The sequence below is a fragment of the Mustelus asterias genome, unplaced genomic scaffold (assembly GCF_964213995.1).
Source record: "Mustelus asterias unplaced genomic scaffold, sMusAst1.hap1.1 HAP1_SCAFFOLD_44, whole genome shotgun sequence".
Lineage (NCBI taxonomy): Eukaryota > Metazoa > Chordata > Chondrichthyes > Carcharhiniformes > Triakidae > Mustelus > Mustelus asterias.
The window spans coordinates 1,210,392-1,233,973 of NW_027590121.1; the positions used below are offsets into that span (position 1 = coordinate 1,210,392).

At 46.3% G+C, this 23,582-nt stretch overlaps 4 protein-coding genes and 1 non-coding gene across 5 annotated transcripts in view; 3 read left to right on the forward strand and 2 right to left on the reverse strand.

Moving 5' to 3' along the window:
* Nucleotides 1-23,582, reverse strand: part of LOC144483022 (uncharacterized) — a 1,062,789-nt gene that overhangs the window by 499,307 nt on the left and 539,900 nt on the right. The window lies entirely within an intron of this gene.
* The window catches only part of LOC144483037 (uncharacterized), a 116,663-nt gene that overhangs the window by 78,567 nt on the left and 14,514 nt on the right, over nucleotides 1-23,582 (forward strand). The gene's annotated exons all lie outside the window — the stretch shown is intronic.
* Nucleotides 1-23,582, reverse strand: part of LOC144483058 (uncharacterized) — a 231,231-nt gene that overhangs the window by 5,211 nt on the left and 202,438 nt on the right. The window lies entirely within an intron of this gene.
* Nucleotides 1,335-19,583, forward strand: LOC144483014 (uncharacterized). Its single transcript, XM_078201838.1, has 2 exons — nucleotides 1,335-2,098; nucleotides 18,169-19,583. The coding sequence occupies exons 1-2, from the start codon at nucleotides 1,335-1,337 to the stop codon at nucleotides 19,001-19,003; spliced, it is 1,599 nt and encodes a 532-aa protein (XP_078057964.1). The 3' UTR covers nucleotides 19,004-19,583.
* Nucleotides 16,777-16,847, forward strand: trnad-auc (transfer RNA aspartic acid (anticodon AUC)). The gene has a single exon. It is a non-coding gene; the product is annotated as a tRNA-Asp (tRNA).

Sequence of the window (23,582 nt, forward strand, 5' to 3'; positions counted from 1 at the left end):
AACAACACCAGGTGAAAGTCCAACAGGTTTATCTGGTTCACCCGCACTGCGCATGCTTCAGGTCCCGCCTCTCATTCACTCTGATTGGTTGGAGGACCAGCCGCTCCCGCTCGGTCCTCCAGTACCGCCCCCTCTTCCTATTGGTCCGGCGCTGCCGTCAATCGTTGCCCGGGCATTGTGATGTGGAGCATGCGCAGTGTCATTGCTGTCCTTGGCGCTTGTTTGTCCCGGAGAAGCGGAGTCAGCGTTAGGCGGTGGCTGGGAGGATTTGGAAACACTTTGTGGATCCGGAAACCCTTCAGAATCATTGTCAGCTCCCTGGTTTGCAGCTGCGGGGCTTCTCCCTCCCGGGAACAGGCCCAGGTTAACGGCCCCATCCTGGATCAGCCACTGGAGGATGGTTCACATCAGAGGATGGGGGAGGGGGACAATAAATAAGAGGTTACACTTTGGCCTCAAATCAATGAGGACTCTGATCTCTGGGAAGGAAGGAAACCCTGGGAGGTGGGCGGGGAGGATTCACAAACACCCGCTTGAGGCCCCAACACCCCCAATAAGACCCATTGGTTTTATTGTCAGTCTGCAGACAGGAGCTGGAGAACTGAACCCAATAAGAGTTTTAACAATACCAGGTTAAAGTCCAACAGGTTTATTTGGTAGCAAACACCATTAGCTACCATTAGGTGTTTGCTACCAAATAAACCTGTTGGACTTTAACCTGGTGTTGTTAAAACTCTTACTGTGTTCACCCCAGTCCAACGCCGGCATCTCCACATCAGAACTGAACCCAGACAGAGGAGAGGGAGGGAGAAAACTGGGAGTGGAGAAAAGAAATGGTGAGATGGGTTTGGATTTCAGCCCAGGGAGGAGGGAGAGTTTGTGGGACAGGAATTTATTGATTTGGGGCAACAAGAGAGGAAGAAATGTTCCAGAGAATTAGAATTGCCTGTTCAAAATTTCTATCCTGGACTGACAGTGATTAATTTTGTAAACTCCTTTTACAGGTGAGGTGAAGAAACATCACATCAAAATCAGACAGAGTCTCGATTCACTCGGGCTTAAATATCCTCAGACTTTGAATGTGGAAGGAGAAATGTTTGTCTTCTGTCTGGAGGAGAAGATTTCAAACATCAGTGCGACTGAAAAAGCACCAAGATACCCACACACCCGAGTGAGAGTGTTTCAGTGAGTTGACTGTGGAAAGAGCTTTATCCAGTTACGCAGCCTTAAAAAACATCACAGCATTCACAGCGAGGAGAAACTGTACACGTATTGTGTGTGGATGAGGCTTCAACTGATCGTTTAACCTGGAGAAACATAAGGACACCAGCACCATGGAGAAACCGTGGAAATGTGGGGACTGTGGGAAAGGATTCAGTTACCCTTCCCTGCTGAAAAACCATCGGCGCAGTCACACTGGTGAGAAACCGTTCACCTGTTCTGTCTGTGGGGAGGGATTCATTCAGTCATCGGGCCTTTGGTCTCACCAGAGAATTCACACTGAGGAAAAGCCATTCACCTGCACCTCCTGTGGGAAGAGGTTCAGGCATTCTTCAGCACTCACTGTGCACCAACGCACTCACACCGGGGAGAGACCATTCATCTGCTCCGTGTGTGGGAAGGGATTCACTCAGTCATTCCACCTGCTATCACACCAGCGAGTTCATACTGGGGAGAGGCCGTTCACCTGCTCCGACTGTGGGAAGGGATTCACTGGGTCATCCCACTTACTGTCACACCAGCGAGTTCACATTGAGGACAAACCATTCAGCTGCCCTGACTGTGGACGGAGTTTCAGACAAGCATCCTCCCTCATTACACACCAGCGAATTCACACTGGGGAGAGACCGTTTACTTGCTTTGTGTGTGGAAAGGGATTCACAGTTTTACCCACCCTGCTGAGACACCAGAAAATTCACACTGAAGAGAAGCCATTCAGCTGCACTGACTGTGGAAAGAATTTCAGGCAGTCATCCAACCTCACTGCTCACCGACGCACTCACACTGCAGAAAGACCATTCACATGCTCCGTGTGTGGGAAGGGGTTCAGTCGGTCATCCAACCTCTCTGCTCACCAGCGAGTTCACACAGGGGAGAGGCCATTCACCTGCTCTGTGTGGGAAAGGATTCGCAAAGTCTTTCAACCTGCTGGCTCACCAACGCACTCACACTAAGAGGCCATTCAACTGCTCTGTGTGTGGGAAGGGATTCACTCAGTCACAATGGCTCCTGAGACATCAACAAGTTCACAAGTGACTGCAGGGGTTGGATTCTGCTGTTTTTGCTGCTGTTCAGTATTGACAGTCTGACAATATTTTATTTCTGCTGATGTTAACAAACCCTATAACTTGCTGGAATTTAATATTCTGGAAGTGTCACTGATTTTCAGGGCTGCAATGTCACTTTTTAAAAGCACCACCAATGATCTTCCCCCTTAATTGAAGAACTCTCAACAGGAACCTGTTTAGAATAAAGTTAAGAACTGTTGCTTCAATTCTAATTTGATCTTTGGGCAAAATCTCCAATTCATTCTCTGAAAGATCCATCTGCAGGGCACAAAGTATTTATTTTCAATGCTTGTATTGAGATTTTCTGGAAAGCTGCTCTTTGATTTTTAAGGGCTATTTTTTGGTTTCCAGGGCATCGTTTTCCATTCTCAGTAACTCCTTTATTAGTGATGTAGTCACGTAGTAACATTACCTTTTGTGTTTCTGTTAGTTTACTTCTTTGAATAAGACAGCACAAATACTGAAGACTGTGTATATATTAAATCTTTTAAATTGGAATCTATGAATGATATTTTTTGTTAACTTATTTTAAAAATACTCCCATACTCTCTTTCCAAAATGAGAATTCTAACTATTGGACACAAGGTAACTGAATCAGATGTTCATTGGTTCAGACGGTGGAGCAGGAAAAATCTCTCCCGATTCTGATCTTCATTGTGTGTGGATTTACATTGATAACCCATCAATAACCTCACTACACCAGCTGAGATCAGCTCTGACCGGGGATTCTGTATGTTGTCTGTGAACGTTAAACTGCAAATAAAAGCAGTTTAGAATATGAACCTGGATGAATGGATCTCAATTTCTAATGTGACGACCCAAGTGATTGGTAAGTATGTTCACAATATCTGGTTACTCAAATTCCTGAGCTGTAAACCCCACCTTCTGAGATATTAAAAATAATCGAGACTTGTTCAGCAGAATGGGGAAAGGTCTGCCGATGGTTGGATCATTCCTTTTGAGGCTCACACTGCTATGAAACTAGTTCTGTAGCAGGAAGACACAACTCCTCCACACGTCACTGATAGGCTGCTGAGTCTTTTCTCAAAATAGGTGGCAAAGCTGTTCCTCCAATTTGAGACTCTGTCTCTGCAGATGTAGCAACGTCGGGAGAGACAGAATCTGTGATTGGAGGAGATGGTCCTCACAGTTTCTGTCTCTCCCATGTACAGGATGATTTTTTTTTCCAGTAGTTCCTCACAAGACAGAATTTCTGCGGGCCTTTTGGCAAGTCATGTTGCAGTTTTATAGAACCTCAGTTAGGCCGCACTTGGAATATAGTGTTCAATTCTGGTCGCCACACTACCAGAAAGATGTGGAGGCTTTGGAGAGGGTGGAGAGGGTACAGAAAAGATCTACCAGAATGTTGCCTGGCATGGAGGGCATTAGCTATGAGGAGAGGTTGGAGAAACTTGGTTTGTTCTCACTGGAACGACGCAGGTTGAGGGCGATCTGACAGAAGTCTACAAGATTGTGAGGGGCTTGGGCAGATGGATAGAAGCTTTTTCCCAGGGTGGAAGAGTCAATTACTCGGGGGCATAGGTTTAAGGTGCGAGGGGCAAGGTTTAAAGGAGATGTTCAAGGCAGGTTTTTTACCCAGAGAGTGGTGGCTGCCTGGAACTCGCTGCCGGGGGAGGTAGTGGAAGCAGATACAATAGTGAGTTTTAAGGGGCGTCTTGACAAATACAGGAATAGGATGTGAATGGAGGGATATGGTCCCCAGAAGGGTAGGGGGTTTCAGTTCAGTCGGGCAGCGTGGTTGGTGCAGGCTTGGAGGGTCGAAGGGATGTTCCTGTGCTGTAATTTTCTTTTTCTTTTGAGTGAATTCACCATCCACAGCCGTTCATTTTGAACCCTGGTTTGAAATATTCTCACTCTGGGTTTAAGGCTTCCAGGCGTCCAACACAGATTTAGATCTTACCACCAAACACCAATTCATATCCTCATCCGAGTCCCAGATTTAAATGTGGTTGTCCAAACTAGAAAACATATATAATTTGACTCTTTTTAAACCTGATTCACCACACCCTGCCACACTAACCATAAGAGATTGTTTTTGGGGCCAGTTGTTCCATTAAAGTCTGTGTTGTTCTCAATGATGACAGTTTTAACCTCTCCATAACCTGTCCTAACCCTTCTGCCCTCCAGGGGGCTCTGTTTTTCTGATGGTGACATTCCCTGTTTACCCAGTCAGCCCTTGAATTGTTTGTGAATCCAGTCACATGTCGGTTAGACTGGATCAGGGCGGCAGATTTCCTTCCTTAAAGGGCATTAGAGAACCAGATGTGTTTTTACAACAATTAATTCATGCTCATCAATATTTTTATTGAAACGTGGTGGGATTCAAACCCAGGTCCCAAAGTCATTATAATAAATAGAGAAAATGCTGGATAAACTCAGCAGGTCTGTTTTATTCACAATTCCAGCATCTGCAGGATTTTGCTTTATCTCCAAATCATTCCCCTGGATTACTCCTGCTCTGGCTCTAATTCCAGTCAGCTCAGACAACAAAAACAGGTTTCACAAAATCACAAACATTTCCCCCCCTCACCATATTTGGCTCTAATTCCAGTCATGATGTGGAGATGCCGGCGTTGGACTGGGGTAAACACAGTCGGAAGTTTAACAACCCCTTGCAAGCCCCTTGCATGGGGCTTGCAGCTCCGAAAGCTTGTGTGGCTTTTGCTACCAAATAAACCTGTTGGACTTTAACCTGGTGTTGTTAAACTTCTTACTCTAATTCCAGTTAGAGTCCCACAACTCTCTGTATTTCCCAGGGGCAGAAAGAAATGTTGTCCAGAGGGGAGGGGGGGGTGTGTGTGTGTGTGTGTACAGAAGCTGTTCTGTTTCAAATCAAACTGCGGGACTGGGAAGAAAATGATGGGAAGATTTTGCAAAGTCCCCTCGCCCACTCCCTCAGCTGGCAGCCCAGCACGCAGGCGCAGAGAGCGCTGCTGAGCCGAGCTGTCCGGAGCAGGCGCAGTGCGGCTGCCGCCAGCGGTCGCTCTCGATCTCTTTTTGGAGCCGCAGCCGCCGGAGAGAGAGGGGGGAGGGGGAGATCACCGAGCGGCTTCTCGCTCTGGCCGGAGCCGCCAGCCGGTTGCCTGGAAACCTTGACTCGTGGAGGAGGAACAATGGGAGGGGGCGGGGCTCCCGTGTTCACGCAACTGGGCATGCGCAATGGAACACCAGGACGTCACCGCAAAGCAGACTGATTCCTATTAGCTGATGTCCCGGAAAGGATGTCCCGAGGCATGGTACATTGCGGAAACCATGCAGACACTCCGACAACGGATGAATGAACACCGCTCGACAATCACCAGGTAAGACTGTTCTCTTCCTGTTGGGGAACACTTCAGCAGTCACGGGCATTCAGCCTCTGATCTTCGGGTAAGCGTTCTCCAAGGCGGCCTTCGCAACACACAACAGTGCAGAGTCGCTGAGCAGAGACTGATACACAGTAAGAAGTCTCACAACACCAGGTTAAAGTCCAACAGGTTTATTTGGTAGCAAATACCATAAGCTTTCGGAGCACTGCTCCTTCGTCAGATGGAGTGGAAATGTGCCCTCAAACACTGCACAGAGACACAGAAATCAAGTTACAGAATACTAATTAGAATGCGAATCCCTACAACCAGCCAGGTCTTAAAGGTACAGACAATGTGGGTGGAGCCAGCATTAAACACAGGTTAAAGAGATGTGTATTGTCTCCAGACAGAACAGCTAGTGAGATTCTGAAAGTCCAGGGGGCAAGCTGTGGGGGTTACTGATAATGTGACATAAATCCAACATCCCGGTTTTTATTTACGAGTTCAGGACTCAGACAAGACAATCCACAATACAAATCTTACAACTGGGCGTGGGTTTATTAACATCAGCAGAAACTGACACCAATGAAAATGGTTGGGACCTCGATGTGATTAACAGCAAAATTCAGTCCTTGCAGTCACTCATGAACATGATGGTGTTTCAGCAGGTGAGGTGACTGAGTGAATCCCTTCCCACACACGGAGCAGGTGAATGGCCTGTCCCCAGTGTGAATTCGCTGGTGCTTTACCAGGTTGGATGATTGACTGAATCCCTTGCCACAATCAGAGCAGGTGAATGGTCTCTCCCCAGTGTGAACTCGCTGGTGTCTCAGCAAGGTGGATGAATCAATAAATCCCTTCCCACACTCGGAGCAGATAAATGGCCTCTCCCTATTATGAATTCTCTGGTGTTTCAGCAGGTCGGATGAATCAGTGAATCCCTTCCCACAATCAGAGCATCCTCCCCATTGACCAACTGTGAGAATGAACAAAATGCAGTCCTGGATGTAATTGAGAACAGAAACAATAACAGCAGAATCCAACCCCTGGAATCACTCGTGAACTCGTTGGTGTCTCAGCAGCTGGGATGAAAGACTGAATCTCTTCTCACACTGAGAGCAGGTGAACGGCCTCTCCCCAGTGTGAACTCGCTGGTGTATCCGCAGGCTCGATGACTGAGTGAATCCCTTCCCACACTGAGAGCAGGTGAACGGCCTCTCCCCAGTGTGAACTCGCTGGTGTCTCAGCAGGCTGGATGAATCACAGAATCCCTTCCCACACTGAGAGCACATGAACAGCCTCTCCCCAGTGTGAACTCGCTGGTGTCTCTGCAGGCTGGATGACCGAGTGAATCCCTTCCCACACTGAGAACACGTGAACGGTCTCTCTCCAGTGTGAACTCGCTGGTGTGACCGCAGGTGGGATGACTGAGTGAATCCCTCCCCACACTGAGAGCAGGTGAACGGCCTCTCCCCAGTGTGGCTGCGCCGATGAGCTTCCAGCTCTGATGGGACTCTGTACCTCTTCCCACAGTCCCCACATTTCCATGGTTTCTCCATGGTGCAGGTGTCCTTGCCACTCTCTTGGGTGGACAATCAGTTGAAGCCTCGTCCACACACAGAACACGGGTACAGTCTCTCCCCGCTGTGAATGGTGTGATAGTTATTCAGGCTGTGTGACTGGTTAAAGCTCTTTAGTCAGTGCACTGGAACACTCTCACTCGAGTGTGGCAGTGTGTTAGTGTTTTTCCAGTCACACTGATGTTTGAAATCTTTTCAAATCAACAGACTGGACAACCTTTTCTCCTTCTAGATTCAAAGGCCGATGATATTCAGCTCCCATGGAATATGACTCTGTCAGATCTGACGTGACGTTTGAGATTTCGGTCTGTGATTCCTCTTTCAATATCCTGTAAAACAAGTTTACAAAAGTCATCAGTGTCAGTACAGGATAGAAATTCAGAACAGACAATTCTAGTTTCTGTGGAACATTCTTTCCTATTTCAGTCCAAAAAAGCTGTGAACTCCATCCCACACACTCTCCCTCGATTCTCACTCTGCTGTATCTAATATTCACCCTCCCAATTCTCCTGAAGGTGCTGATTGAGGCTGATTGACAGATCCATGCTCACTGCTTCCTGTCCTGGACACAGAGACCATAACAAATAGGAGCTGCAGTCGGCCATTTGGCCCATCGAGCCTTTTAAACTATTCAATGAGATAATTCGTTCATCTACCTCAGCATCATTCTCCCCACACTAAACCCATATCCCTTGATATCTTCAATATCTAGAAACCAATCAATCTCTCTCTTGAAAATAGTTGATGACTGAGGTTTCACTGTCCTCAGGGGTTGAGAATTCCAAAGCTTTACCACATCCTTGAGTGGAGAAATCCCCCCACATCTTAGCTTTTGCTCCATCTTCTTGTCTGTTCCCCATAACCCTTGACACCCTTGTCAGTCAAAGATCTGTCTAACTGGAATATATTCAATGATCCTCAGCCTCCACTGGTCCCCGTGGAAGAGAAATCCAAAAGACTAACAACCCTCTGAGGGAAGAGATGTCTGGAAATATAGAACGTAGCTACAGTTCCACATTACAAGATATTCAGATCCCAAGGAATATGACTCTGTCCAGATGTGACGGTTGAGATTTTTGCCTGTGATTCCTTGTTCAAAATCCTGTGAAATGAGTTTGCAAAAGTCATCACAGTTAGTATAGGATAGAAATTCAGAGCAGACAATTCTAGTTTCTATGGAACATTCTTTCCTATTTCATTCCCAAAAAGTTGTAAATCTCCATCCATATCTATGGATTCTATTTAAAAATGAAAGTGGATGGGCACTTGAAGGAAATAAACTTTCAGGAGAATGGGATATAGAGTGGGAATGGGACTGGAATGTTATACAGAGAGTCAGCATGGACTCGAGTTACCAAATGGATTCCTTCTGTGCTGTAATGACTTTATGACTGGAAATGTATAACATCGCTGCAGCATTATATTACAATGCAAGAAATAATAATAAATATATATTACAGAAACATAAATAACATATCTCATCTGGGTACCATATAATAACACTAGACATATCTCTGTTCTATATTAATTTACTGTCCCCTTAAATGTCAGCCATCTCCTGCCCTTTAATTGTGAACATTTGGAAAGAGACCATCCTTTTAGACAGAAAGAAGATTAACGTTTCAGGGTGGGCAGAATGAATGACAGGGAATAAAAATGTATCAGATTTTGTTGGTCAATATAAGCTCAGAAGTGGAAGGGAAATGATCTCCAGTGGAAGAGAAACAATTCCTGAACATTGTAAGACTAAGCTGGTAAATCAGCAGTGAATAGAGTTGTGAAGTGGGAAAAACCTCATCAAGACAAAGCTTGCGGAAATAATAGTTAAAATACACCCATTATTAGAGGCAGAGGAAGGTAGACAATGGCAGAGAGCTGATCAGGGAGGGCAGAGGTGAAACAGAGAAATGGATGGCTGTTTAAAAATTCATAAAAAGCATGGTTAGCAAGTTTGCAGACGATACTAAATTAGGAGGTATCACTGATAGTGAAAAAGGTTATCAAAAATTACAGGGGGATCTTCATCAGTTGATCGGTTAAGGAAGTGGGCCGATGATTGGCAAATGGATTTCAGTACAGATAATACAGAGTACAGAGGCACAACCTCAGGCTAAAGGGACGATCCTTTAAAACTGAGATAAGGAGGAATTTCTTCAGCCAGAGAGTGGTGAATTTGTGGAACTCTTTGCCGCAGGAGGCTGTGAAGACCAGGTCATTGACTGTCTGTAAGACAGAGATAGATAGGTTCTTGATTAATAAGGAGATCAGGGGTGATGGGAAAAAGGCAGGAGAATGGGGATGAGAAAAATATCAGCCATGATTGAATGGCGGAGCAGACTCGATGGGCCGAGTGGCCTAATTCTGCTCCTATGTCTTATGGTCTTAAGTGTGAGTGTTGCATTTTGGAAAGTCAAACCAGGGTAGGACTTATACAGTGAATGGTAAGGCCCTGGGGAGTGTTGAGGAACAGAGGAACCCAGGAGTACAAGTATATCGTTCGTTGAAAGTGATGTCACAGGTAGACAGAGTGGTGAAGAAGGCATTTAGCACACTGGCCTTCATCAGTCAGGGCACTGAGTATAGGAGTTGGGACATTATGTTATAGTTGTATGAGTCGTTGGTGAGGCTGCACTTGGAGTATTGTGTACAGTTTTTGTAACCCTGTTATAGGAAAGACATTGATAAACTGGAAAGAGTGCAAAGAAGATTTATGAGGATGTTGCCGGGACTAATGGGTCTGAGTGATCATGAGAGGTTGGACAGGCTAGGGTTTATTCCTTCGAACGTAGGAGAATGTGGGGTAACTATATTGAGATGTATTAAATCATGGGGGGCATAGATAGGATGAACCCACATTGTCTTTTTGCCAGGGTCGGGGAATTGAAAACTAGAGGGCATAGATTTAAGATGAGAGGGGAAAGATTAAAAGGGACCCGAGGGGCAACTTCTTCATGCAGAGGGTGATGTGTACATGGAATGAGCTGCCAGAGAAAGTGGTTGAGGCAGGTTTAAACATTGAAAAAGCATAAGTACATGAATTGGAAAGGATTAGAGGGATATGAGCCAAACATGGGCAATTGGGACTAGCTGGGAGGGCACCATGGTTGGCATGGATCAGTTGGGCCCAAGGGCCTGTTTCCATGCTGTATTGCACTATGACTCTATGTGCTGGCTGCGTCAGCATCTACTGCCCATAACTCATTGCCCTTGAACTGAGTGGCTTGCATTGCTGGAGGATGTGGTAGATTTCCTTCTTTAAAGGACATTATTAAATTGGTTGGATTTTTACAACAATTGTATTCAATGGACTTCTAATTCTAGATTTTTACTGAATTCAAATTTCAACATCTGCCACTGTGGGATTCGAACTCAGGGTTCACAGTGCATTGCCCTGGATCCCTGTATTACTAATCCAATGACACTGTCACTGCACCATTGCCTGCCCATCCATGGCAAAGGAGTCACAGTAGCCCGAGATCCATGGAATCAGAGCATGCTCTAAATTTAACTTAATGCTCAGTAGCACTCACCCCAAAACCATTTCACTGTTTTCAACATTTTAAATCCGCTGGAGTCTACATCTGCAAAGATCTCAGCGAGATTGGTGTCCGGGAAAAATATTGCAATCTTCAAATCTTGTCCCTGTAAATGAGGAAAGTTATAGGTATAATTCAAGGTTAGAAATTTCAAGACAGACAAACATTTCTTTTGTTCAGAGTTTGCTGTGAGTAAATCTTTCCCTTCTAACCCCCTGTAAAAGGAGTTTCCAAAATCCATCAGCATCTGTCCAGAACAGAAATTCAAAACATTCACTCCTCCTTTAACCTGGCACAGAATTACTTCAGCTGGGAAAAAATTGCAGTGGAGGCAGTTCAGAGAAGATCCAGTTGGTTGATTCCTGAAATGAGGAGTTTTATCTTTCAGGTTGAGCAGCTTGGGCCTGTACTCTTTGGAGTTTAGAAGACTGAGAAGTAATCTTAATGAAACATCTGGGAATTTAAGGGCGGCACGGTGGCTAGCACTGCTGCCTCACAGTGCCAGGGTCCCAGGTTCAATTCCAGTCTTTGGTCTGTATGGAGTTTGCACATTCTCCCCATGTCTGCATGGGTTTCCTCCGGATGCTCTGGTTTCCTCCCACAGTCCAAAGATGTGCGGGTTCGGTGGATTGGTCATGCTAAATTGACCCGTGTCAGGGGGATTAGCAGGGTAAATGCATGGGGTTGTGGGGATGGGGCCTGGGTGGAATTGTGGTCTGTACAGACTCGATGGGCCAAATGGCCTCCTTCTGCACTGTAGGGATTCTATGATTCATATGATATAAGGTGCTTGACAAGGTCGATGCTGAGAGGATGTTCCTCTGGTGTGGAAATCAAGTAAAAATAAAGGATCCCAAATTTAAGATGAAGAGAGATCTTTTCTCTCAGCGGGTTGTTGATCTTTGGAACTCTGTCTTCACCAGCGAGGATTGGAGGCAGGTCATTGAATATATTCAAAGCTGAGGTTTTGATCCACAAGAGAGTCAAGGGTATGGACGGGGTGGGGTAGCAAAGTAGACATGATCTTATTGAATGATGCAGCAGGCTCGATGGGCCGAATGACTGGCTCCTGTTCCTAATTCGTATTCCGATGTACTTGGATAGCTGCGCATGCGCCCTGCTACCTATTGTCCCTCTGAAGAGAGGTTCTGAACCAGCCCCCGAAACCACGCCCATTGTGACCCGCCACCGACAGCAGCGCATGCGCTCTCCTTCCCCGCTGAAACAAGATGGCGGCCGATAACCGGGGCCTGTTCCCAGGATAAAAGCCTGGGAGCTGTAAACCCGGGACTTGCAGGGTCTTATTCGGGCCTTGCAGCCTACAGCGGGTGTTTGGAAGCCATAGTTCCCTCCCCACCCCAACTTCCGGCTCCATTTCTCCCGCAGCCCGACCGACTCACCCGCTAAAAAATGTGCACTCGCAAGACTCCGAGCTGAACTCCGCGCACGCTCCAGATATAACTGCGCGCCTGCGCAATAGGCTCCTGTGGAATGAATAGGACACTTTCACACCCGCAGAGGCACCTGGGAATTAACGGCATCATTATCAAAGACGATAATAGAAAATTATCTTGTGCAATTAAGATCAATTAATTTTTAAAAATGCATTCCTCGGAATTTGTGCGCTGACATTCTCTACTTCACTGAGTGAATCCCTGCCCACACTGAGGGCAGGTGAATGGCCTCTCCCCAGTGTGAACTCACTGGTGTGTCTGCAGGGTTGATAAGCGAGTAAATCCCTTCCCACACAGAGCAGGTGTATGGTCTTTCCCCATATGAACTCGCTGGTGTCTCTGTAGGGTGGAGAACTGAGTGAATAACTTCCCACACTGACAGCAGGTGAACGGCTTCTGCCCAGTTTGACTGCGGTGATTAATCTCCAGTTCTGAAGGGAAGCTGAATCCCTTCCCACAGTCTCCACATTTCCATGGTTTTCCCATGTTTTAGCTATCCTTGTATCTATCAAGTTCAGAAAAGTATTTGAGGCCTATTTCACACACAGAACACGGGTACAGTCTATCCCCGCTGTGAATGGTGTGATATTTATTTCGGCTGTAACTGGTTCAAGTCTTTCCAGAGTCAATGCACTGGAACACGTGTGTGTGTGTGTGTGTGTGTGTGTGTGTTTGCCTATGACTCAGTGCTTTTCCAGTCACACTGATGGTTCAAATCTTTTGAATCCAACAGATTGGGCAATTATTTCTCCTTCTAGATTCAAAGGCCGATGATATTCAGGTCCCAAGGAATCGGGTGACTATCAGATCTAGATGTGGCATTTTGAGATTTCTGTCTGTGATTCATCCTCTTCTAATATCCTGCAAAAAAAAATGACAAAAAATAAATCAGTTAGTACAAGATAGAAATTCAGAACAGACAGTTCTAGTTTCTTCCCCGCAGTCCCCAAAAGCTGTAAATCTCCGTCCCACACACTCCCCTTCCATTCTCACTCTGCTGTCGCTAATATTCACCCTCCCAATTCTCCTGAAGGTGCTGATTGCCAGATCCATGCTCACTGCTTCCTGTATTGGGCACAAAGATGATAGTAAATAGGAGCTGCAGTTGGCCATTTGGCCCATCAAGCCTTTTAAACTATTCAATGAGATCAATGGCTCATCTCCCTCAGCATCATTCTCCCCACACTAAACCCATATCTCTTGATATCGCTAATATCTAGAAACCAATCAATCTCTCACCTGAAAATACTTGATGACTGAGGTTCCACAGTCCTCAGGAGTTGAGAATTCCAAAGCTTCACCTCATCCTTGAGTGAGAAAATCCCTCCTCATCTTAGCTTTCTGTCCATTTTCCTGTGTTTCCCATAACTCTTGACACCCTTGTCAAGCAAAAATCTGTCTAACTCATCCTGGAATATATTCAATGATCCTCAGTCTCCACTGGTCCTTGTGGAAGAGATCCAAAATACTAACAACCCTCTGAGGGAAGAGATATTTGGAAATATATAAAGTAGCTACAGTTCCATATTACAAGTCTATGGATTCTATTTAGAAATGAAACTGGATGGGCACTTGAAGGAAATAAACTTGCAGGAGAATGGGGATGTAGAGGGGGAATGGGACTGGAATGTGATACAGAGAGTCGGCATGGACTCGAGTTACCAAATGGACTCCTTGTGTGCTGTAATGACTCTATGACTGAAAATATAAGGTAGCAACAGCATTATATTAAAAGACAAGAAATAATAATAAATGCACTTTATTACAGAACCATAAATAATACATCCAACTTGTACCATATAACAACACTGGACATATCTCTGGTCTATATTAATTTATTGCTCTCTTAAATGTCAGCCATTGCCTGGGGAAAGCTGCCCTTTAATTGTGAACATTAGGAAAGAGGCCATCCTTTTAGCCAGACAAATAAATGTGTCAAGCTGAGGGAGCAAAGGATGTCAATGTCTTTGAGAGAGAGAGACCTGGGCCAACCTTACCAGAGTCTCCAGCCTCCCTGGATTCACTTCCTTTCCCTTCAGTTGCTGTAGGTCCCCAATTTCACCCAGAATGAGAAAAGAAATGGAAAGGGGGAGAAAAGAAAATGTTTTACTCACAGATGTTGGAGAGACAGGAGGAAGTTTGAGTCTGCCTGAAGCTCAATCTTCATTCAGAGAGAGAGCAGCAGCTTTGCTGGGCAGGAATGAGCAGCTGAACAAGCTCATTGTGCAACTTCCGCATTCAGACCATGGGGAGCTCTGATTGGCTGGAGGATCAGAGTCCTTCCGGTCTTCTAGCCTTTTCCATTGGTCAGGACCTCAGCAAGAAAGTCAAGGAGGGGTGGGCGGCCCCGCATATGCGCAGTTTTCCTCTCCTTTAAACATGCGCAGTCCCCTGCCGGAGGGGGAGATCACCGATCAGCTTCTCGCTCTGGCCGGAGCCGTCAGCCAATTGCCTGGAAACCTTGGCTCGAGGAGGGGGAGGTGCAGGGGGAAGAATGGGTGGGGGCGGGGAACCCGGAGACGTCACCGCGGAGCAGAGTGATTGGCTGATCCAGGCAGCACTCCATTCGGACGTCACAATGCGGAAGTTGGCCAATGAGCTTCAGACTCAAACTTCCCCCTGTCGGCCACATCTGTGAGTGGGAAAGATTGGATTGTCCAGCCAGTCCACCATATTGGCCGTTCGCTTTGCGTGTTGGCCAGTATAGTGTGCTCCAGGCAGGGGGCGGGCAGAGGATAAGGAGTTCAAGGCGGGCTTAATGCGCGCCTTGCGGTGAGCTTTTGGAAATGTGGCCGCTGGGAGGAACGCCTTGGTCGGCGTGAAGTTTCTGTTTCAAGTGCTTGGGTTCGTGACTTGTGCAAGAACTTTTTGTTTCGGCTGGGGCTTGTTGAATGCTGCTCTCGCTGGGATTCCTGTGCCTTGAAAGGCGTGGCCCAGGTAGATGCAATCTCGGAAGACCCAAGCCAGGGAGGAGCCATTTGGGAACTATGGTTTCGGAAGGTTCAGCCGCGGAAGGTGTGACCCCAGACGGTGCAGCCCCAGTGGGTGTGATTTTGGAAGTTCTGGCCCGGAGTGGTGGACTTTGGAGGACTGTAGTTGAGCGTTGTCGACTTCGGACGGTGGAATGTTGATGGGCGAAGCTCTGGAAGGCGATGCCTCCGAAATGTTTCACAATTGTATGGTTGTTCATGGATTGTTTGTTATTGTAATATGTGGTTTTCCTGTTATGATAGTTGGTGGTTTGTTCTGGCCCCCGTCTATTTTCTTGCGTTATTTGTGGCCTGGGGGGCATCCCCCCCTGGATAGAGTCACCCCCGGGGGGTGTGACATCCACTTGGGGAAAGTTCTGGGTGGTGAAGCCCCGGACATAGTAACACCAGAGGGATTTTTATTCTCCGGGAGAAAAATTGGGAAGGCAGGCCCGAACTGAGTACCCTGGAGAGACTCTCCCACCGCCCCGGCTGAAATTCCGGAAGGGATTCCGGATTGAGTAGGCGGGGTGGTTTCCCCATTTCCCCCTCCGGCTGAACATCCGTAAGGTGTCACCCCCGGATATGAGTACCACTGGAGGGTTGCATCCCCCGGCAGGTGGACAAACCCAGGGGACGGTGCCCTTATGCTTCAGTGTTTATTTTTTTGTTGTGTACAGTTGTAGTGTTGTTAATGTTTGTAGATTTGTAGATTATGATTTGTAAATGGAGGTGTATTTTGAGGGCAATGCCCTGGAAAACTGTAATTGACGATGAACCCTTCCGAAATGGAAGGTAGTAATTGATAAATGGATGGTGTTAGCCATCGGTAATGTATTTTTCAGATTTGTTCTTTGTTCATTTGTAATTGTTTTGTAATATCGTGTTTGTACTAACCAACGGAAAATCTTTGCATTGTTTGTGGCCTGGGGGGTATCCCCCCCCCCCCCCGGATAGAGTGACCCCCGGGGGGTGTGACATCCAGTTGGGGAAAGTGTCCGGGGCACCCAGAGGGGTAACACCGGGGGGGTTTTGTTCTCCGGGAGAAAAATTGGGAAGGCAGGCCGAATTGAGTATCCCGGAGAGCTTTTCCCACCGCCCCAGCCGAAAATCCGGAAGGCAGTCCGGATTGAGTAGGTTCGGGGTGGTTTTCCTGTCCCCCCGCCTCCAGTCGAACATCCGTCAGGTGGAACCCCCGGACCTGAGTACCTCTGGAGGGTTGCATCCCCCGGCAGGGGAAAAACCTGGGAGGCGGTGCCCTGGAGGGCGGCGGATATGCTGCAATGTTTATTCTTGTTGTGTTGTACTAATGTTTGTCACTTTGTAGATTATGATTTGTAATTGGAGGTGTATTGAGAGGGCAATGCCCTGGAAAACTATGACCGTTAGTGAACCCTTCCGAAATGGAAGGTAGTAACTGATAAATGGATGGCGTTAGCCATTGGTAATGTATTTTTTCACATTTGTTCTTTGTGTATTTGTAACTGTTTTGCATTAACGTATTTGTAATAAACAAAAAGAAACCAACAGTGTTGTTGTGTGTGTGTGTTAGCAGCATTGAATTTGCTGCTGCAAATCATCAACATTTCTTTGCATGTGAAAGCACTGGTTGAAAGAACTGAGCAGTTTTCTCTGCCCTGTGCATTGGTGGTTCAGTGGTAGAATTCTTGCCTATCATGCGGGAGGCCTGGGTTCGATTCCTGGGCAATGCAAAGCCACTTCTTTTACCTTAAAAGAGGCCCACATCAGTGAGTAAAACACTTTCTTTTCTCCCCCTTTCCATTTCTTTTCTCATTCTGGGGGAAATTGGGAACTTGCAGCAACTGAAGGGAAAGGAAGTGAATCCAGTCTGTACATTCCACACATTGTAGTGTAGTGGTTATCAAGTTCGCCTCACACGCGAAAGGTCCCTGGTTCGAAACCGGGCAGAAACATTTATGGGGCGGCACGGTAGCACAGTGGTTAGCACTGCTGCTTCACAGCTCCAGGGACCTGGGTTCAATTCCCGGGTTGGGTCACTGTCTGTGTGGAGTTTGCACATTCTCCTCGTGTCTGTGTGGGTTTCCTCCGGGTGCTCCGGTTTCCTCCCACAGTCCAAAGATGTGCGGGTTAGGTTGATTGGCCATGCTAAAAAATGCCCCTTAGTGTCCTGAGATGTGTAGGTTAGAGGGATTAACAGGGAAATATGTAGAGATATAGGGGTACGGCCTGGGTGGGATTGTGATCGGTGCAGACTCGATGGGCCAAATGGCCTCTTTCTGCACTGTAGGGTTTCTATGTTTGTTAGTCCAGTCAGATAGACATATATCTGTCTGGCAGCCAGCATGGAGATTTCCAGCTCTCTGTGTCCAGGACAGGAAGCAGTGAGCATGGATCTGTCAATCAGCCTCAATCAGCACCTTCAGGAGAATTGGGAGGGTGAATATTAGATACAGCAGAGTGAGAATGGAGGGACAGTGTTTGGGATGGAGATATACAGCTTTTGGGGAATGAGAGAGGAAGAATGTTCCATAGAAACTAGAATTGTCTGTTCTGAATTTCTATCCTGTGCTGACATTGATGAATTTTTCAAACTCGTTTACAGGATATGAGAAGGTGAGGATTAACAGACCAAAATCTTGAAACAAACATCACACCAGCATCTGACACCCTCACTCAATTCATCGGACCTGAATATTATCAGCCTTTGAATCTGGAAGGAGAAATGTTTCTCTGTTCTGTCTGCGTCAACGGGCCTTTAATATCAATGTGACTGGAAAAGCACCAAGATACAGATACACCCGAGTGAGAGTGTTCCAGTGCACTGAGTGTGGAAAGAGCTTTAACCAGTTACACAGCCTGAAAATACATCGCAGCATTCACAGCGGGAGAGACTGTACCCGTGTTCTGTGTGAGATTTAACTGATTGCTTAACCTGGAGAGTCACAAGGACACCCGCACCATGGAGAAACCGTGGAAATGTGGGGACTGTGGGAAGAGATACAGAGCTCCCTGTAAACTGGAAATTTATCGACGCAGTCACACCGGGGAGAGGCCATTCATCTGCTCTGTGTGTGGGCAGAGATTCACTCGGTTATATAATCTGCAGCGTCATCAGCTGGTTCATACTAGAGAAAGAGCGTTCATCTGCTTTGAGTGTGGGAACGGATTCGCTCATTTACCCGATCTGCAGAAACACCAGCGTGTTCACACTGGAGAGAGACCATTCACCTGCTTGGTGTGTGGGAAAGGATTTATGCAGTTATCCAACCTGTCGAAACACAAAGTCACTCACAGCAATGAGAAACCCTTTAAATGCTCTGACTGTGGGCATGATTTCAAAACCTCTCGGGAACTGATGATTCACCAGCGCATTCACACTGGGGAGAGACCGTTCACCTGCTTGGTTTGTGGGAAAGGATTTACGCAGTTATCCAACCTGTCAAAACACAAAGTCACTCATAGCAATGAGAGACCCTTTAAATGCTCTGACTGTGGGAGTGGTTTCAAAAGCTCTCGGGAACTGATTATCCACCAGCGCATTCACACTGGGGAAAGACCGTTCACCTGCTCTGTGTGTGGGAAGGGATTCACTCAGTCATCCAGCCTGCAGAACCACAATCTCACTCACACCAATGAGAGACCATTTAAATGTTCTGACTGTGGAAGTGATTTCAAAAGCTCTCGGGAACTGATGATTCACCAGCGCATTCACACTGAGGACAGACCGTTCAGCTGCTCTCACTGCTCAAAGAGATTTAGAACGTCATCCCACCTGCAGATACACCAGCGAGTTCACACCGGGGAGAGACCGTTCACTTGCTGTGCGTGTGGGAAGGGATTCACTCAGTCATCCAGCCTGCGGACACACCAGCAAGTTCACAAGTGATGACGGGTTGGATTCTGCTGTTATTCCTGCCATTAATCACATCCAGGACTGAACCATGTTTATTCTTATAGTTGGTGAAGTGGAAGGGTGGGAGAGATTCTTTCTGCTGGACTGGCCGATCGCACGACTTTGCTTCCAGTGGGCTGATGCTCTTTGAGCCTGGGAGAGCACATTTCCACTGAAATGATCCACAAAAGCTGATGAAGGACATTTATTTTATCCTGGATAGTAAATAGTGTTTTTCCCCCCACTACAGGTAGATCTGAAATAAATACAGAAAGGACTGGAAAAACGCAGCAGGTCTGGCAGCATCTGTGGAGAGAGAAACAGAGTTAACATTTCACACTACTGGATTGGGAATCAATCTAGGAAACCTCCTCTGAACTGCTTCCATGGTATTTATAAAATGGGGCAGCACGGCAGCACAGTGGTTAGCACTGCTGCATCATAACACCAGGGACCCGGGTTCAATTCCACCCTGGGTCACTGTCTGTGTGGAGTTTGCATGTTCTCCCCATGTCTGTGTGGGTTTCATCCGGGTGCTCCGGTTTCCTCCCACAGTCCAAAGATGTGCGGGTTAGGTGGATTGGCCATGAGAAATTGACCCTTGTGTCGGGGGGGATTAGCAGGGTAAATGTGTGGGGTTATGGGAATAGGGCCTGGGTGGGATGCTGTTTGGTACAGACTCGATGGGCAGAACGGCCTCTGTCTGTACTGCAGGGATCCTACGATCCTTTGTTTAATTGGAGACAAAGCTGCACCCAGTGTTCAAGATGCAGTCTCAGCAACGCCCTGTATAACTGAAGCATAATATCTACTTCTGTGTTCAATTTCTCTCAGAATAAAGAATAACATTCCATTTGTGAGAATGGTGATTTATTTGAACTAAGACTTATGAGATTCTCTTGTTTACAATAACTCCATAACTGTCAATCACACCAGGTTCCAGTGACTTAACCATGTGGCTCGAAAGAATACTTTAAATGGTGAATTCAGGAAGTTTATTAACCATTAGAAATGTAACAAGTCAGAAAGATAAAAAAGGAAAGTATCGATTAACAGTAAAAGGAGAAAGCTCAGCTTTAACAATTGAATGTATGAACTGATGAAAGGTTATGGGGAGAAGGCAGGAACATGGGGATGAGGAGCATATCAGCCATGATCGAATGACGGAGCAGATTCGATGGGCCGAATGGCCTAATTCTGCTCCAAGATCTTATGAACAGATTTCTCTCTATCCTTTTCAGACCAGGACATGAAGTGATGGCTCCGAAAACATGGATAACTTGTAAAATCAACAGCTCCCAACACCTCTCTGTAGGGCACGGTGGTTTGCACTGCTGCCTCACAGCGCTAGGGCCTGGGTTCGACTCCCGGCTTGGGTCACAGTATGCACATTCTCCCCATGTCTGCGTGGGTTTCCTTCAGGTGCTCCGGTTTCCTCCCACAGTCCGAAAGACATGCTGGTTTTCCGAGTAACTTCAATGCAGTGTTAATGTAAGCCGACTTGTGACACTAATAAATGAAGTTCCTGGGAAAATCCCCGAGTCACCGCACTCTGGCATCTGTTTGGGTTACACTGAGGGAGAATTTAGCATGGCCAATGCACCGAACCAGCACATCTTTTGGACTGTGGGAGGAAACCAGAGCACCCGGAAGAAAACCAGGCGGACACGGGAACAACGTGCAAAGTCCACAGAGTCTCCCAAGCCGGGAATCAAACCCAGGTCCCTGGCGCTGAGGCAGCAGTGCTAACCAGTGTGCCACCGGGCCACCCTAACAAGTCTTGTTATGTTTTTTCCATTCTGTTGGCATCAGAAGGCAATATCTTATAATTCCCACAGCATTTTAACCATTCTTTATATCTTTATAATTCTAAACGTTATAAACTTTTGTGTTCAAATTTACATTTCTAGCCTAACATCTGTATTAATGAATCAAATTTACCCGAACAGGCGCTGGAGTGTGGTGACTAGGGGATTTTCACAATAACTTCATTGCAGTGTTAATGTAAGCTTACTTGTGACTGATAAACTTTAAAAAAAAAATCTTTGTTGCTATTCGACCACATTGGCTTCACACTCCCCACAGCCCCTCTGCCCGTTTCACACTCATTTTCGCTGGAATCATTTATTCTTTAATTGTTTTACAGTTCAAGCTGTCCATTTAACTAATCTGGCTGTTTTACAATTGTGGGAACTTCACTCCACAAATAAGGTAGTAGAATGCATTGTTAAAAGCAGGATGTTCTTTATATAAATTAAAGACAAAGTTTAAAAATCATTGGCAAACAAAAGGAAACAGGAGCATTGGAACCAGCCTGGACTTGCAGACTGAAACCCCGCCCAAAGCCCGCACGTGCTCAGAAGGGAGAGAGGCTGAGAAGAACACTCTGTAACACTTCTCCTCCCCTTAAATTTCAATCCCCCATCGGGACAGAAATACAACAAAGTTATATCTTTAACAATACGGAAGTCTGTCAGGAGCTTTGTGGTTGCATTGCGACCTGTACAATACCACTGGTAAATCTTGTAATGGTGTTTCTGGAATGGGAGGTGAAGAGGGAGTTTGAGAATCTGTACATGAACATTCCTCTTCCACTCCCACAGCAGAGTCAACTGGCAAAGCTGGAACCATTTCCTGGTGAACATCCACAGCAGCATGACCCTCTGCCATGTTCTCAGTAATGGTTGCTGACTCTGAAACTGTTCCTGACTCGGGGTCACACCACAAGCGAATATGGTCTTGGTGTCTGCGAACAACTCTTCCGTTTTACAGTCTCACCACCCAAGATACTGGACCACTTTGGTTTAAAATTATTCCCAGTAACCACCTTTGGTTCCTCCCAAAGTTTCTGATGTAAACCTGATCACCCGGTTTGAACTGCCTCTCTTTGGCGTGGTAGTCATGTCCCTCCTTCTGCTTCTCTTGTCTCCTGCTCACTTTTGCTCTGAGATCTGGATGAAGCAGATCCAGATGAGACTTCAACCTTCTACCTAAAAATTCCACAGGAGAGAGTCCGGTTGTGGATGGTGGTGTGATGTGAAACTGGAACAAAAATCTTGAGAGCTTTGTTCATAAAGTATCGCCTGCCATTCTCTTCAATCCCTCCTTCAGAGTTTAAACAGCTCTTTCTGCCAAACCATTTGTACAGTAAGAGTTTTAACAACACCAGGTTAAAGTCTAACAGGTTTATTTGTTAGCAAATGCCACTCGCATTTAACCTGGTGTTGTTAAACTCTTACTGTGTTTACCCCAGTCCCAACGCCAGCATCTCCACATCATGAAGACCATTTGTAGCCAGATGAAACGGTGCAGTACACACATGGCGTAGACCATTCCTTTACAGGAATTCCTGAAACACCTCACTTGTAAACAGAGTGTCGTTATCTGAAACAAGCCAATCTGTAACCCAGGGCTTATGAAAATTTGACAGAGCTTCTCTATTGCCACAGGAGCTGGAATATTACTCATGATCTGTGCTTCCAATCATTGCAAATGCGCATCTACAACAACCAAACACGTGATTCATGAAAGGTCCCCCAAAGTCCACATGTAGTCTGGACCACGGCCTATCAGACCACTCCCAAGGATGAAACCATAGAAACCCTGCAGTGCAGAAGGAGGCCATTCGGCCCATCGAGTCTGCACCGACCACAATCCCACCCAGGCCCTACCCCCACATATTTTACCTGCTAATCCCTCTAACCCACGCATCTCAGGACTCTAAGGGTCAATTTTTAACCTGGCCAATCTACCTAACCTACACATCTTTGGACTGTGGGAGGAAACCGGAGCACCCGGAGGAAACCCACGCAGACACGAGGAGAAAGTGCAAACTCCACATAGACAGTGACCCGAGCATCAAACCCAGGACCCTGGAGCTGTGAAGCAGCAGTGCTAACCACTGTGCTACCGTGCCGCCCTGAAGTGGTAATGTACCCAGTGTGTTGGGGGGAATGAACTCAGAAGAATCATTCAACACTCAATCCTGATTCGATCGATGAACAGTATATTGCGGGGAGAAGCCACAGGGACTGACCATGTGCAACTCCCCCAACAAAGAAAACTATCACTTCTTATACAGTTACTCAGCCCATCCTGGCTGGACACAATCCAATCAGAATGGTGATAGATTACATCAATTATATATAGGTGCAATGAAATTAGTATCTGAGCATTATGGGGTTTTGTGAGCATCTCATGAACAGATAGGTGCCCCCATCATGATGTTTTACAGACCCCCTTATCTACCATCCTTGGGCTTTCTTTGGTACATAGACTCCCTTGGTTTGAAAAGGGGTGGATTAAAAGTTCTCAAATGGACATCAGCATCTTCCTTTGTTTTAATCTAATGACCACACGGGCTGGGAATCATTTCTATTTAATAATCCCACATTTTAAACTTTTTCCTTCAGTATTCAATCCTAGAATTTTCCTTTTCATTGTGTCAATTGCATCAGGAATAAATCTTTGGACATGACAGGAAGTTTAACCCAAGGTCAGTCCAACACAGGATTGGTCAGAATCATTTCACATGTGTCAAATTTCAAATAACCATGACAAATTAAAACCCTCA

Excerpts from the sequence above, each read along its gene's own strand:
- LOC144483014 (XM_078201838.1), top strand. The coding sequence starts at position 1,335 with ATGGAGAAACCGTGGAAATGTGGGGACTGTGGGAAAGGATTCAGTTAC. Across the intron at positions 2,099-18,168 it reads CGAGTTCACACAGGGGAGAG|GCCATTCATCTGCTCTGTGT; the intron begins GCCATTCACCTG and ends CACCGGGGAGAG.